This window comes from Pygoscelis adeliae, unplaced genomic scaffold (assembly GCF_000699105.1).
Source record: "Pygoscelis adeliae isolate BGI_AS28 unplaced genomic scaffold, ASM69910v1 Scaffold154, whole genome shotgun sequence".
Taxonomy (NCBI): Eukaryota; Metazoa; Chordata; class Aves; order Sphenisciformes; family Spheniscidae; genus Pygoscelis; species Pygoscelis adeliae.
In genome coordinates, this window is record NW_008825113.1 from 1,358,907 (window position 1) to 1,375,267 (window position 16,361).

The 16,361-nt window shown below is 43.3% G+C and overlaps 1 protein-coding gene across 1 annotated transcript in view; it reads left to right on the forward strand.

Annotated features, from left to right (window-relative positions):
- Positions 1-9,790, forward strand: part of ITSN1 (intersectin 1 (SH3 domain protein)) — a 114,506-nt gene extending 104,716 nt beyond the window's left edge. Inside the window, exons 32-38 of the mRNA XM_009327951.1 lie at positions 894-1,061; positions 2,727-2,939; positions 3,476-3,597; positions 5,743-5,825; positions 5,925-6,008; positions 6,441-6,614; positions 7,524-9,790. Of these exons, the coding sequence (XP_009326226.1) occupies positions 894-1,061; positions 2,727-2,939; positions 3,476-3,597; positions 5,743-5,825; positions 5,925-6,008; positions 6,441-6,614; positions 7,524-7,672 (993 nt within the window). The 3' untranslated portion in view covers positions 7,673-9,790. The remainder of the gene's footprint in view (positions 1-893; positions 1,062-2,726; positions 2,940-3,475; positions 3,598-5,742; positions 5,826-5,924; positions 6,009-6,440; positions 6,615-7,523) is intronic.
- The last annotated feature ends 6,571 nt before the right edge of the window (positions 9,791-16,361 follow it).

The window sequence follows — 16,361 nt, forward strand, 5'->3', positions numbered from 1 at the left end:
AAGCCTATGCAACGGGTAACAAGATACCCACTAATAATTAAAAATGTACGTTCTTTTGCAAAGATGATGTGTTGATGCTGCTTTGCTTATAGCTTAATTACAGGGTAGTTTCCCTATTTGTGTCAAGCTTTGTCCCGGTTAGATTTCTGATGTGCTAGGGAATGTGGGATATCCTTTCCTATTTGATCACACTAGAGCAAATGCGGTAACTCATTTGGCTTCAGTGAAATGACTCTGTGTTTCCATTAGAAACAGAGGTGAAACTTGCACACAAAGAACCAGAAGGCAGTAAATGCTGAACGAAGACTATAAAATTCAGATAACAGCAGTAACGGGTCAATCTTATGCTCATCTTTGCCTTTTCCCACAGTGTCATTCCCTCCCCATAGTCTGGTAAATAACATTCAGTGTGCAAGCCTGAATGCCAAATTGTTTCAAGTTACCTTACTGCGCAGCTTACATTGCTGGATAACTTACAACCCTTTCCTAACTTTCATTTGTTGCCTAACACTTACCATCCTGAATAATGCTATTGAACTTGGCCCAAGACTTTTGCAAGAAAGAATTATAAATTGGATGTTGGCATTTAAGAGATTCCTTAAACAGTCATGGATATATTTCTGTATATGGCTGGAATTTGCATACTTATGTTGGAAGAGTGAGCAGTGTACTGATGCAAAGGCTCTGCAGGCAGGCATTCATTTCAGCTGTTCACAAACAGACTGCGAGTTTGTCTCCTATTTTTCATGTTTGTCAAGGAGGAAAAGAAATTTGGAACATACTGGCTGGCTCTGATGAAAATAAAGAAATAAAACAGGAGTATAGGGCTGACAATATGAATACCTTTTAACTGCAGATAACAGAAAAGGCTAATGTATTTTATTTATCTGTAGATAATAGAAAACACTCCTGAAAACCACCCTGACCACAGTCACTTGAAGCATGCTCTTGAGAAAGCAGAAGAATTATGTTCTCAAGTAAATGAAGGCGTGCGGGAGAAGGAGAATTCAGATAGGTTGGAGTGGATCCAGGCTCACGTTCAGTGTGAAGGCCTGTCAGAGGTAAACAAAGTGCTATCTAGCTAGAGTAACGCAAATGTGGGCGCACTTCTCCACCGGTCGGGAAGAAACCATGGCTCACTTACGGCACTGCATCAGGGGACAAACAGTATAATTAATCAAGTCATATAAGCTTCAATCATTTGTTTTCATCTTTCTTTGGCTCCCTTTCACTCCTGCATGTAATCCTTTTTGCTGCTCGTGTTATTGCCTTCTACATGATAAATGCTGCTTTTGTTGCCTGCCTCTGGACCTGTGCCAGGTTCAGTGCTGCAATTTTCAACCACAACTTTCTGGTTTCATAGCTCTTTATTATACAGTGGTTATTGTACTGCTGTATCTCATCCTGAAGCTATACCTGACCATCCTGGAGTGCTTTAAAACTCATCACAGAAAATACTTGTTGTGATAAAACTTTGTATACATTTTGAAAACTCAAGAATACTGATCAAGCCTCTCTCAAGACTTTACAGAGAGAATGACTGCCTCCCATTACATACTGTTTTTTAAGGTAACACGCTAAGTTTCTCTACTGAAACTATAATGAAAATATTGTGTCAGTATGTCCTGCAAAAGGATGGAGGATATTTTGGTGGCCTCCCTGTTATTGGTGAGGGTAATAGAGGCAGACAGATCACAACTTGATTTTCAAAGTATGCATTGATTTTTCAGTTCTAGAAGATATAAAAGTAATAAGCACTGGTTGGTTTATAAGCTGGAAAACATTGCATTTCATCTAATGAAATCTAACTGTTTCAGGGGGAGGACAGATATGACAATTTCAGAAGGATCAAAGTCACGTTCAGGTGTCTTATAACTACTGCCTGAAGGAAGGTGGCTGCTTTTATCTTCCGTACATGATGTCTGGCCCTAGAACACCAGAAATACTACCTGAAAGACCAACTGGCTGCTTGCTGACATGGTAACGCCAGTAGCAGCCTTGAATCTGTGGCAAGGAGTGGTCCGACCTTTCCCCAGTTTTCTGGCTGAGACGTTTCTAATCTGTAAAAGGAGCCGCTCCAGATTTAGCTGCCCGGCCAACTAGGATGGCAAGAGCTGTACCATCACCTAGTGAAAATAAACCTGAAAATGACACTTTAGGAAAGGGCAAGCCTCTACTCATCTGTTAACAACCTCCAGATGAGTCTTAAATTCTGCCAGTTCCAGCCACTGGTCAGCAGCTGACTTCTAACTCCAGGTATCATGGGTACACATGGACAAGTTATTTGGAAGTCCTTTGGTATGTTTTAATGGGTGAAATTCAAACACAGTTCTGAAGTCCAGGCCTTGTTAAGAAAGCTCAGTGTTTGGAGAGGCCGTTTGCATAACTACTGCTAATCCAGGACAAGTCATCATCAGCTCAGTTCCACTCAGAGGTGCATGCGCGTGGCAGAGAAACTCGAAAGGAGGCACAAATGCTTTTGGCTTCTCTCTGACTGTCCAGGCCATGCCCTGTGCAACTGATGGGCTGCCTTAAAGTTGATTTTCATGTAGCCTTTCTGTGACTTGCACTGCTTATCATGCGCAAGGCAGAGACGTTGCTCATCATCCCTGTGACACAAATTGAAACCAATGTCAGGACTCAAAACTATATTTGATCTCTTTCAGGGGAACCTCGATTGTTTTACTTTATACAGTGCGTTGTTGTTCTTCTTCTACTTTTCGCAGCAACTCGTATTTAATTCTGTTACAAACTGCTTGGGACCACGCAAGTTTCTGCACAGTGGGAAACTCTATAAAGCCAAGAGTAACAAGGAACTGTATGGCTTTCTGTTCAACGATTTCCTCCTCCTGACTCAGATCATAAAACCTCTTGGCTCTTCTGGCACAGACAAGGTCTTCAGCCCCAAGTCTAATCTGCAATACAAAATGTACAAAACTGTAAGTACCGCTCTTAAACGGTGACTAGGGTGGTTATATGCTGACAGTGCGTATAGCAGGCAGCAGCTCTCATACTGGGTGTGTGGGCAATAGCCTTTATATAGAAGAGGTTTGAAAGCTTTGGCATATGCTGGGGATTCCAGAGACTGATGAGGAGAAAGCTGGTTGTTTGCTTTAGCAAGATAAGAAAAGATGCTTTTGAAGTTCTGCCAAAACAACCTCCTCGACAGAGGTCACGTGTATCAGGGAGTGATGGGGAGAGTCGTGTTTGCTGCGCTTTGTGGGAAAGAAGAGATTGCTATGCTTCATGGCACTGCTTGCTTACGTCAGGAGAAGTGTTCCCAGACTCTGGAGGCACCTATATCTTTGATAATAAGAAAATTTTTTAAAATGACATATCTGAAGAAAGATGGGAGACAGGCAGAAGGGGGAAGATACTGCAGGCACAAGATAAATCCGTTGTAAATTGCTCGGTGTTGAATGCATCTGTTTGGATATTGTGCGGTAGAACTCTAGCTTTGCCTAATGTTTTACAGCCCATTTTTCTAAATGAGGTACTAGTAAAATTACCCACAGACCCTTCTGGAGATGAGCCCATCTTCCATATCTCCCACATTGATAGAGTCTATACACTCCGGGCTGAAAGCATTAATGAAAGGTAAGTACTTGCATAGGCCATGTTAGTACTGAATTTGAAAAGTCTGGTGCAAATGCATATGGTGTACACATGCATAGCAGTCTCCAAGCAGTTTATCTTACAAGAGTGGAGAATTCCTTCTGCTTGAGAATACGGTGATAATATATGAAAAGGAGGAAGAAATAACGATGTTTCCTGCATTCCGATAAGACCAACAGTGAAATGGCTAGGTGGGCTGATATGTAGGCTGTATTTCACAACATTTTATGTTAGCATAAGGAAGCCAAAAGATGCAATCCTATCTTCTTCTGTTAACATCTGTTTGTCTGTGCCACTGCAAGCATTTGTATGGCTATATGTTGAATGAGATTGAGGAACAGGTCAGAATTAGAACTTGAAGCAAAAACCTACCAAACTAAACCCAGTTAGTTTTAATCTGGTTCAGTTCAGACTGAAACAGTCAAAGGAACGGCAACCTCAAAACCTCAGCTGGTGATTTTTATCTCTGGCAAGCTTACAGAGACAGGATTACACTGACTTCAAATGTAAGCTCTTGAAAGATAAGCAAACCCCTCCCTCATAGTATAGACATTGTGTTACGCCAGGTTGCAAATGTATGGCCCCTAAAAATTCTGATGCATAAAAATGTATAAAACATCTTTGCTCCCTGCCTCCCTGACAATGTTATTCACTATTATTACACACATAGTTTTTCTTGCAAAAGATTGTACTTTTATGGATCCCATTTGTCCTTTGGGATGCTGTCTGTCCCTCCATGCCACAGAACGAACGAGCATCGTGGTAAGACCCTTGGGGATAAAAACTGACACAGCCTTTTCAACTTAGGATCTGTTGCACAAATCAGACTATAGCAATAATCATCTGTTCTGCGTCAAAGCACTCACAGCAGTAGTCAGAAACAACTAAACTCTGCACCGCATTCATCCTACCTAGCTCAAGGAACTTCAGTGAGATGCTTAGGGACACTACACTGAAACGTCCGTGGAAGGAGCCAGATCTTCACATACTGAACGCCCTCTGGAGGTGCCTGCCTCTCTCCACTCACTATAGAGAGAACCCACGGGAACTGCTATTCAAATTTGGGCGCTCTAGTCAAATGCTGTTACTTACATGGGATACAGCCTTTGACTTTCTTTTATGCCAGAATTGCTTACTAAATAAATGCAGCATTTTAGGTGAGATACCTCCAGGTTTTCATCATTCACTTGCTTTTAACTAAGAGCAACAGAAATAAAACATTAGCATCAATGAGTGATTAATTTGCCCATTTAATCTTAAAAGACCTTTATGAGCAAAGGCTTGGTATACTTCTGAAGCTGCCGTTTACCATTTAGGGCTGAGCTGGAAGGCAGAATTGTCCTTAAGTGTTTTGTTTTCTTGAACAGCTCTCTGTGCAGAATACAGGTGAGTGTTCAGACCCAAATCCAGGCCAATGTAAGTAGCTGCAATGCCCTGTAGAGCAGCAGCTCTTCATTTTGGCGTCAGAAATGGATCCACAACTTCTAGATTCTCTCATTTTGCCTTGACTCAGGCCTCAGGCTCCCTTGTATGTCACAGCAATTCTTCTAAACCCTTAAGGTCTCTTGGTACCCCTTCTTCCACGATTTCTCTCTGTCAATCTTTCCACTCAGTCCCTTAAGTATGAAATGATTTCCCAGAAAGGGCCGTTGGGAACCATGATCATTCATCATCTGTGTACTCCGTGAGTTATGTTTCATGTGTCCCGAGGCTCAGAAGGATTTTGGTATGAAACCCCAGGGGTCAAGAAAAGTGGCCCCCTCTGCAGCATAGCTGTCTTATATCTACTGGCTACAAGAAGTTAGTTTACTACAATAAAGCAAAAGGCTTGGTGAAAGCAAACCTGTTATCTATACTTCTTGGTTTGTCACCAAGTCCCTCCTGCTTGTGATTCTCTTGAGCTTTCTTTGTGTGGTGGGATCTGCTAGCTTGGGATGATTAAATTTCTGCAGGTGCTATAGATTCCAGTAAGATCTCTTCCAGGCAGATAGCTTCAGTGGAGCAGAGCCTGTGATGGGGCCAGAGCCTTGGCTGGGAAGGAGGGACAGGTTTACTTTTGTCTGCTGTGCTCCAAGGAGGAAAAATGGAAATGGTATTTTGCAACTTTTTTTTCCTTTCCTTCTGAAGGACTGCCTGGGTTCAGAAGATCAAAGCTGCTTCAGAACTTTACATAGAGACTGAAAAGAAGAAGAGGGAAAAGGCCTACTTAGGTACAGCATGGGACGCAGGGGTCTCATCTTTTGTGGAAAAGTCCGCGGGCAGGAAAATACGTTAATGACTTTTCTCTCTCCTCTTCTGCTTCACGACAGTTCGCTCGCAAAGAGCAACAGGCATTGGGAGGTTGATGGTGAATATCGTTGAAGGCATTGAACTAAAACCTTGCAGGTCCCATGGTAAGTGCCTTGGGTTTTTCATAATATACTCTATGAAGAAGACACTCCTATTTGTCAGACTAACTTTGAAGGAGGTTCCGTCCAAAACATGGTTTTGTTTAATGAAGCAGTTTTAATGAACTTAGAATATGCGGAAGTGATTTTGTGCAGTTCAGTAGTAGTCATGCAGTTTTCCTGCATTAAGCATGTGTTTCAGACAAACTTAGATTCCACCACATAAGCCGTATCATAGGAGAACATAAGGCACAAAGTCCTGAAATGAAGAGTGGAAGGTGCTTAGCGCCTTGCAGAACTGTGTCCCTGTTCATTATAATGGCAGTGAGGCCACAGGTTTTCCCCCGTCTGTTGGCTGTAGGAGTAAAAGGTTATTGGAGAGGAAGATCATACATCTAAAACGCGATTATTCTTTTCTGTTTGTTTCCATCTTCCCAGGAAAGAGTAACCCGTACTGCGAGGTGACGATGGGCTCGCAGTGCCACATTACCAAAACGATACAGGACACCCTCAACCCAAAGTGGAACTCCAACTGCCAGTTCTTTATCAAAGACCTTGAGCAGGACGTGCTCTGCATTACGGTGTTCGAGAGGGACCAGTTCTCCCCAGATGGTACGTAGGGGGGCTGCCGCCCTTCCAAGGGTATTTTCAAATCTCCCATTTTGAAGAGGTGCAAGCCTGCTGAGGTGAATCATAGAATCAGAGAATGGTTTGGGTTGGAAGGGACCTTTAAAGATCATCTAGTTCCAACCCCAATATTGAATCCCTTTGCATATTGGGAGCCTACTCACCCTTGCTCCCCAGCAGAGTCACGCTAGTATCAGCACAAAAAGAATCAAACTCTCTCTGTTTTTTTGAGGGTTTCCTTTCTTGTCCAGCTTGACAACAACTAAAGTGCAGTTTGCAATTCTGCTAAGTCTTTAAACTCTGGATGATGTTTGCAAATGGATAGATTAATGCAGGAGGAAGAGAAATGTCCTCAAGTTCCTGTAATATGCAATAACAGTGGCAGAAATGAACCCAGGATTCCTAACCCATTCTTATTTCATAACCTGGGATAAACATACGGAAGTATTTGGATAGGACTGTCATTCATGTGGCCAGCGCCAGTTGGCCCATTGACCTCGTCGCTAGTGTGGTGCACTGCTTGACTCTATCATCTCCAGAGGGCTTCACACTCAGTTTGAACTGTGCGGCAGCCTTTGGCCTTTTTTCTAACATATCATAAAATAAGTAAGCTACTGAAGCAAGGCAGCTGTGAATTACATAGTGGATTTTTCTGCTTACGGGACCATTTACTTTTAATGCTGCTGCTGTCTAATATGGTCTAGCTAAAATCCTCTTCTATGCAGATTGGCAGCCTTTGGCCTTCTTCAACTGCAGAAATATAGTTGGGCTGAAGACTTGTTTTCTCCTTTTGTTGTGTGTAGATGGAAGCTTCGTTCCTTCTGCAAATTAGCATTTTATTGCAACGTAAAACAGTTGTGTCATTTCTGAGCATGCTGTCTTTTTGCATTTCAGACTTTTTGGGCAGAACAGAGATCCGTGTGGCAGACATTAAGAAGGATCAGGGTTCAAAGGGACCAGTTACAAAGTGTCTCCTTCTGCATGAAGTCCCAACAGGAGAGATAGTCGTCCGACTAGACCTGCAATTGTTCGATGAGCCTTAGAAGGAAAGGGACCAATGTTTTATTTCGGTCTGAGTTCACTGCAATAGGTGTCTGCAGAAGCTGTCACAAAATCCGTATTGGCGTGGTATGAAACTACTGCTTGCCCTTCACACGTAAGAGGGTTATCAAAGCAAACAGGAGCATCTTTGTGCCTTGATAATTCTCACTGAAAAATGAATCCCAATTTAGTGAGGAGATCTCCCTCGCTTTCTCTATGTGGAACTTGACGTTAGTTTCCTGGGTTTATGAAATAACCTAGTTGTTCGTTGTGCTCCAGTCTGAAAGGCTGGCAAACCACATAGGTTGCTGTGCTTGCTCCAGTTACCCTACTCTTTAATTTACATGAAGAAGGCAATGTTGGTATGTTTTGGAGGCTTTCTGCAGGGTTTTCCCCCTTAAGGAATTCTGTGCCTATTGCTCAGCAAAGTGGTGTGTAAATGTAAGGTGAACGGAAGGAGCGGTTACGCAGCGGGAAGATCTTTGAAGATCTTCATGATGGTACTGAAAAGACTTAGAAAATAAATAGTCTATATCTATAAACAGAGAAGATTCTATTAACATACCACTTCATGACTCACATTGCCCCTGAAAATAAATTTTGTACAGGCCTTCTGCACAGAGATGAATTGCACTCCGGAAGAGTCCACCCACTCGGTACCTTTGGAAGTTGCTGTTTTCTATAGGACTGTAAATGTTCGAACAGGAAGCGAAGGATTAAACATAGAGCCCTGCTGTAAGTTGTACTATACCACTCCGATTCTCCTTTACTACTGCTGCTTGATTGTGTGCCCACAGATGGATGATCTGTCACCTGCAGCGGGGAAGAAAAAAAATCACGGCTCTAGCTCAGGAAGCTAATTTCTACCCCGCAGAGTCTAGTTTGCAAGGCAATCAGGGGTGACCAGTTATTAAATCGTACCGTGCCGAACTGTGTTTGACATCGTGTTACTGAATTCAGGGCAGCGGCATACTGTAGCTCACAAAGGTGTTTGTGGCGAGCCGGGGCGATCGCAGGTTCGGTGGCAGCGATCCTGGACGCGACCAGAAACAGAGTGCTTGTGATGGTGCAGAGTGGGTAACCCCAAAGTAAAAGCCTTGTCATCTGCGGGAACGCCAGGGCTTGTATATCCATTTAACTCTACGAACACACACGTATAGGCCCACATCCAGCAAACTTTCCCTGTTTGGCAAAGCACCCAGCTTTAAGCGTGCACTTACGTCATGTTTCCCTTAAGCACATGCGTAAGTGCTTTGCTGAGTCTGGACTTGAGAGAGAATAGACCCCTAAGAGTAAAATTCCTCTTTGTTCTGCTTGGATTCATTTTGTTCATGACTTATCATGCATACACTGGTATTTTTGTAAGGACTTTATTTCCGAATGGGAGGTGTCGGCCCGTTTCATTAGCATGTGAACGTTCTTGTGGAGCCTGTTGTTAGGTTTTGGTGTTCCTTGCATGTCCTTTCAGTACTGGTTTCCACCTTTCCTGTATAGGCGGTGTTCTCTAGCACTACAAGTCTTATCGATTTCCATTAGGAAATTAGGATACATTCATAACGGATAGGTAGATACAGTATGGTAATAAGTGTAAACTGTGCTGGGAAGTGTCTGTGTATTATAATTTCCTAGAAGACCACTGTAATGTTTCAAGCAATGGGAAGAAAAATGTATGTTGGAGGGACAACAAAGTTTACATTTCATACTTTTCAGAATCGCTTTATTATTTATTTATTGAAGATAGTGTAGAATTTTGTATCAGAAATGACAGACATACTTATGTATTTTTTGAAACAAAACAGAGATACACACTTTAGTTAGAAACTTTCAACTGACCACATTTTAGAGGGAGTGTAACTTCCTAGGCATGCATTTGTTTACCACTAACTGGCTGAAAACATGATTAAGAGAACTTTAAGTTTCTATTTTTCAATGTTGTTAAGAAAATTGTTTCAATTAAAATATGTAAATAGTACTAAACCCATGCTTTCCTAATTCCATATCAATACATTTTATTAAATATAATGTATATGAAAATACACATTGTTGTGGTAGGATAAAAAAAGTGATAAAATCTATTAATGGAGTAACATTAAATGTCATTGTCTAACCTTTTATCGCTGTCCTAATTTTACTCAGTAGCTATACATACGGTGAACGTGCATTTCAGTGTTTAAAAAGCAGCATCACTTTTTTACGGTATCATTTCACCAGCATGAATTACAGTAACGACTAAATAGACAAACAGGACAAAAAAAGACCGTGGGTGTAATGCAGAAATCCTGGCCAGGTTTTCGAAGGAAGCCTCAAGGAGCTGCACCTTCCTCTGAGACTCAACTGGTGTTGGAAGTGGGGGACCCTTAGCTTCAGGGGCTCCTCTCAGATTGTGACCCTTGTCATGGGTATGTACGATTGCACCATTTGGGGGAATTGTACGATTGCACCATTTTGGGGAATTGTAACAGAACTGAGCACCTCCCCGACCACCATCACTTGTGATTTCCCACTTTCACCCTCGACGTGCAGCAGCGTTTAACTCCCGTTAATGTCAATAGGAGTTACGCAAACATGATGATGATGATGAAAGGCTGGGGTTCGGCTCACGGATGTCTAGTGAGTCCCTCATAATCGGCCTAATCCTGAAGAGGAAGCTTTTCCTAATCCCTGTGCATTGAGAACAGAATGTATATATACCCTTAGAGCCAGCCGACTGTGCATCGGGATGTCGCTATTTTCCCACTTGCTCGCCCTCAGTGCTCTGTACCGTATTGGCACTGTTGGCTTCCCAGGCAGAACGGCTTTTCACCAGGGTTAGTCAAAGGTTCGTAGAAACCTGTTGACTCCTGCCTGGTTTTCCCTGTTCAGGAATGCTACGGTCTTGCACATCGCTTTGCATTAACTCTGTGGCTGCGCGGGCTGTGGGTTTCTGCTTTTTTACCCACCGTAGTTGCATAGACCTCCTGCTCATCCAGGACTTCGTGCTGTAAAAGCTCAGGCCTTTTACTGAAAAAAGAGACTCATTAGCTGTATTCCTACTAGTGCTTTTGTAGAGAAAACTGCAAGCTCTCATACACTTGCTTAAATACCACCTGTGTTCTGAAGAGTTTGGGGAAGGGAGAGGCACACGGCAGCACCTGGGAAGTTAGGGGTCTCTTCGTGTATTTCGAAAGTCAGCTGGCACTACCACAATGTATGAACGTCGAGCCATCCTCTTACGAGTGCCACGTGCTGGCTCTCAGGCCAAACTCTGCTAGTCTGTGCTACCGGTATTGAATACCTATATTCATGTAGACACTATTTTTCAGACACTGGTTATTGAGCTCTAAATATCTTCGTAAAATAGCAGACCTTCGCTCACAGGTCCCTTTCCAGCCCCATCAAGGTGTGTGTAAACTTTTCCTAATGTTATGCAAAACAACCACAACAACAAAATCGACGCCCAGATAACACTTGATCACGTTTTGGATTGAAAGAGCAGATTCATGCAGATAAGCATCCCCACTAGAACACAGAGGTCGTAAACCTGTATATTGTGGAGTCCTGGGACTGGCTGTCTGCATTTGCTTTGGTAAAATTCATCCTTGTAGAGAGGCCGAGTACAAGGTCTCTCCGTTACTTGTCCTTAAAATGAGGCACCGGTGAGATTGAACTGGTACGTGGGCCACTGGGACTGGCCCTCGGGGTGGGGTTTCATCTCTACCTTTTAGCAGGCTCTACTTTTTTGGAGAAGACATTTTGCTTAGAAGCAATTCTTCAGCATCAAACTCCTCGGCTGGCAATCAAGCCTTTCTAAAAATAATACTGTGATTTTTTCATGCATTCACTGCCTTCATTGAAACAGTGGCCTTGCTTTGGATAAACTGAGAGAAAAAAGCCCTAAGAGAAGAAAGAGGAAAATCTGCAGCTGTGAGAAAACATGCAATGGAAAAAATTGCACTGGTAGTTTGGTTTCCAAGCTGTAATTTTGGGAATTGCATTTTTCCCTTAGGTACATTAATTTTGACAAGAAGAATAGTGTTTCTCCCTAGTGCTTCCTTGGCTTTAAGTCTTGTAGTAGAACTGAGTTAACAGGTCAGAAACTGGAAGGGAACACCACCACTTTTAGAAATTATTAAAATTACTTTTGAAGGATGCTGGTAGTTGGGAAAGGGCAGAATGTCAGCATTGTTGTGGCTGCAGACAGGACAGGATGCCGAAGAGAAAGGAAAGGAATCTTTTTTTCTTTTCTTTTTTTTTTTTAGGGGGGGGGTGGTTATTTTAAAATCAGATCCACAGTCTCACAGCAGAACTTCAATTATCCAGGACCCCAAGCATCTATAATATAACGACAGTGATTAATAACAAACCATGTGTTTGTCCTTAGCCTGGGAGAGCCACACTGGATTTAGTGCAGCTCTGTATTTATGCAGGAGTTTGCATGCACTTTTTTATAGAAGCGGAGCTTTTTGGTGTTTGTAACAGCCCTTATACTCCTCTGTCCAGGAATTCCCGTCTGAGTTATGCTTCTGAGGTGCTCAGGCACCGTGTTGTTTCAAGATGCTTTCACAAGGACTTCATAGGCTTGTAAACATTGCTGTCGGGCTCCTTGCTTTCCTGGTGCCATCCAGGCAGCTCTCGCGTCCATCCAGGAGGCACACGGGTACGCACCCTTTCCATGCAGGGAATCAGCTGCACCAGCATCAATGTGCCAGTTTTCTGTCTCTCAGAGGACTTGTTCCCCCAGCCTATAGTTGCATGAGGTATTTGCCAGCAATGCCACTATACATCAGCAGGGTGCATTTCTGTCCTTTCACCCGTATGCCTCCCCATTTAGGACCTCTCCGTCATTGCTCTGATTGCAGTAAGAATCAGCCCGGTCTTGTCGATCTGCCTCGAGAGCGTTTTTCTCCCTGTGGACAGGAGCCCTTCTGAGATGCCTCTCGGGGAAACCACCTGAGCTCATTTTCCTCTGCACTTGGTCAGATGCAGCTGGAAGTCATTATGTCTGGGGCAGGTTCAGCTCTCCCCCTTCAGAGGTCCAGCCTGCCACCTGAGCACGCATCCGTGCCGTCCTTCCCAGCAGTGCCAGGCTGGGAGCTCCCGCTGCCCACACCGCAAGCCTGCAGCCTCCGCTTCATTGCCGTTAGGGTCGGGGCTCATGTTTGAGATCACCCAGGTCCCCTCCTGGCCGCGATTTTCCCCACCTGCTAAGCCCGTTGGCTCCCTCCGAGCCAAACACCGGCTGCGTTGCATAAACGAACGCAGCGGGTGACCAGAAAACACATCTCACTGCCTTGCTCCGTTTTGTGGGTTTTCTTCTGTATACGTCTTGTGAGTAAACTGGTGCTTCTGTCCTGTAATTAATTAAGTCCTTTGGAAAGCATCGCTTTTGCCCTCCCTTTAACCCCCCTGCTGATGCTCAGCTCTGTGAAACAGTGCTGTTTTAGGGATGCCTTTCCAGGCTTCTCCCTCACAGCTCATCTGGCAGCTGCCATCTCTGCCGCAGCCCTGCAGCCCCTGGCTCAACGAAGCACTTCAGCAGATGCTTAACTTTAATTCATGCCCCAAGTCAGTGCAAAGGCATACGTAAAGCCAGCCGGGTGCCTACATGCTTTGCTGGGGACGCGTGGAGGAATTCAAAAGGCCTCGATAATGTAGAGCCTACATTATGAACTCGATTCAAGCTCTGTAAGGATTGAAAGATTGCAACAGAGCATCAAACAAGAAGTCGAGATTAAGATAAAACACAGAAGTAGTTTATAGTCTTTGCAGCTGGATCTGTTTTCTTCCTTACCTTCCCGAAAGTGGTTTTAGCCACTAAACTCAACAGAATTGTATTTACCGGGCAAACCATAATTCATATACTTACAGATTGCAACACATTTGGAAGCACTGTAAATCAAAAAACACTAGGCTGACCTGGCCTCGGAAATACCAAGTACCTTACCAAGTCTAGTGCTGGTAGAAAGCCAGTCTGTAAAGCCCTGAAAGTGGGTTGACTGGGGCACCTTGAAAGACAGAGCATGTCGCTGAGCTGACGCTAAGCCAAATGACTGATAAATTACAGAACTTTTTCTAGATGCACTTAATTATTATATATTTTCTCAACATGAGTTTTTATGAGGGAACTTTTTAAATGTTCATTTTAAAATTTTTTTACCCTTTAAAAATAAATAAATAAACCAATCACTTTTTGTTACATGCGAGTAGGGTTGGGGGGGAAACATTGTGGATAATGCAGTTTTTGTAATATTATTAAATACGTTTTCAAAACTAAGATGTGACAAGTCCAGACTTTTACTGCAACAGTGGTGTCTGCTTCCATACCGCTCCGTTTGCCACTGGGATAGCTCAGTTTGTTCAAACCTAGCAGTGAAAACCCTTGAAACACAGAAAAGCTGGGAATCGGGTTAAATCACCTTAGCTTTGAGGGGTTTGCTCTGTACGTACATTCCACATATATCCTCGCGTTTGTTTAGCCCAAACACTCTTGTCCTACATGCATATCGATGTATCTATAGTTAAATACATGCTTTTATATATATATATGTGTGTGATTATTTGTATATATAATATAAAAACACAGCTATGTTGTCATTATCAAATAGTAAATCTAACAGAAAAGCATTTCTAGGCACGCAGTTTTGTTTGTTCATTTAAATATTTTAAAAAAAAGGACTGTCCTTGGGAAATTATTTTTCTGTACATAGGAGGATATATTGAGGACCTAATTTAAAAGCATAAAGAACTGCAGTAAGAATATGTTAAACTAGCCTAGTCGCTTGATATAGTTGTCAAAGGCTCTGTTGCCACCATAGGTGACTTCCTTGCGCTGCTTGTAAAGCTGCCAAAGTGTCACTAACCCTGGATTTAGCGGTCGGTTCTGGGATCTTAACGTGTCGTGCAAGTGACGGGAGCTGGTGCTTCGTCCGAGACTCCCCCTGTCAGACCCCCAGGCAGCAGCTCCTGCCCGCCGCGGTGAGCGCAGGTGAAAGGGAAGGCTGGGATGCGGGAGAGTAGGGGGAACAGGGAAGAAATAGGGGCAGAGCTAAAAAGTAAGAGCTTGGTGAGCAGCAGCACCTCTGCCCACCCCCGAAAACGTGGGTGGGTGTCCATCGGGTGATGGATTGGAAGGGAAATCCCTCCCAGCTGTGGTGGCTGCTCCACGGTATAACCCATTCTTGCCAGGAGGAAGAGGGAAGGTTGGGTGCGGGACCGTAGCACTGATCCTGGTGCTTGGCAACTCGCTGCCTCTGCTCTCGCTCCCTCTTGCCACGTCTCACCGCGTCTTTCGGGCTTTCCTAGATTTGCTCCACCACGCTCACCCCGGGACGGGCTGCTTTTGGGGTGACCGGGCAGCACTGCCTGAAGGGTCATGCCAGCGTGGAGGGACCTGCACCGACCCTCCGGCACCACATGCATCCCACCCAGGCAAGGCCCATAGCAAGCCACCGCAGCAGGTACGTGCTCCCCACACAGCGAGACAACCCCTACCCCATGGCGAAACAACCCCAATCCTCTGGGAGAAAGGCAAAGCCGCCCCCCGTGGGGCAGGTTTTCCCGGAAGGCTTTGGCTTTGTTAACAGCTTGTGCAGAATCACCCTCTTCCAGTCCCCGAGCTGCTGAAAAGGAATTTAGATTCCGGCAGCCTTTGCGGACTCTGTAACGGGTACTTTCGACTTCGTGTTGGTAAAGTGTTGGGAAGAAAAAAAAAAAAAAGATCACCGTAGTATTTTTTTTTTCAATGTTAATACTTACTTAGAATTGGGGAATCCTCCTCCCTGCTGCTGGTGGTGTTACTTTTTAGTGCACTTTTTGCTGCCAAAACAATGGTATCAGTTAGATTCCTTTTTTTTTCCCCCTTAAAAAAGGAAGTATTGTACCATCCGTAGCATTCATATGATCCTAAAAATTACAAAGGTATTATAAAATAACTATTATGTGTCTGTCTTAAGATCTGGCCAAATAGAAAAAAAAGTTACTTTTTTTTTTTCAGAGAAAATGAAATTAATTTGTATTGTTCATTTATGTCACATCTAACTATTCTACAGTAAAATATTCATACTGTGAAGTTGGTTTCTTTTGTTTTTTTTTAAAGCATTAGTAATAGGTATAATGAGTAATTATGAATCAGACGCCACTGTTTCTCATAAGACAATTTCAACTGTACTTGGGTTGCTCTCAATGTGTTGTTTCCTCAGCCACTCCTGGTTAAATAATTCTATTTAAAGACACGGTCCAATTAAGCGGAAGTCCTTAAAATGTGTTCACCTGTTTGAGGAATTGTGCCGCTTCCCAGACTGCAGTCACCGAGGTGGAAACTGCCGATAAGGTTTTAGGCTGTGCGATTTGTTTGACACAGATGAGACTGTAGTTGTGCAAGTGAAATTATGCAAGAATAAATCCTTTTTTTTTTTTTTAAAGTTTAACTGCGTACTGTTACATTCTTGAGAAGCGCTGAAGAAGTGATACGGTGTCAGACACATTAAATGAATCTTCAGATGAGTATTTTTGACAAAAGACCTACACAGATATAAGCAAAGGGATAGACCCAGCAGCAGGGAAATAACTTACCAGCATTTAATGCCTGACACGTGCCACTTCATCTCTGTAACGCATTGTTTGCATTTTTTTTCGGATTTGAAAATTGAGAGTTGACCAAATCTGTAGTAAGACAGCAAAAATAAATTATAAAAAAATGATAATTAAGAAACC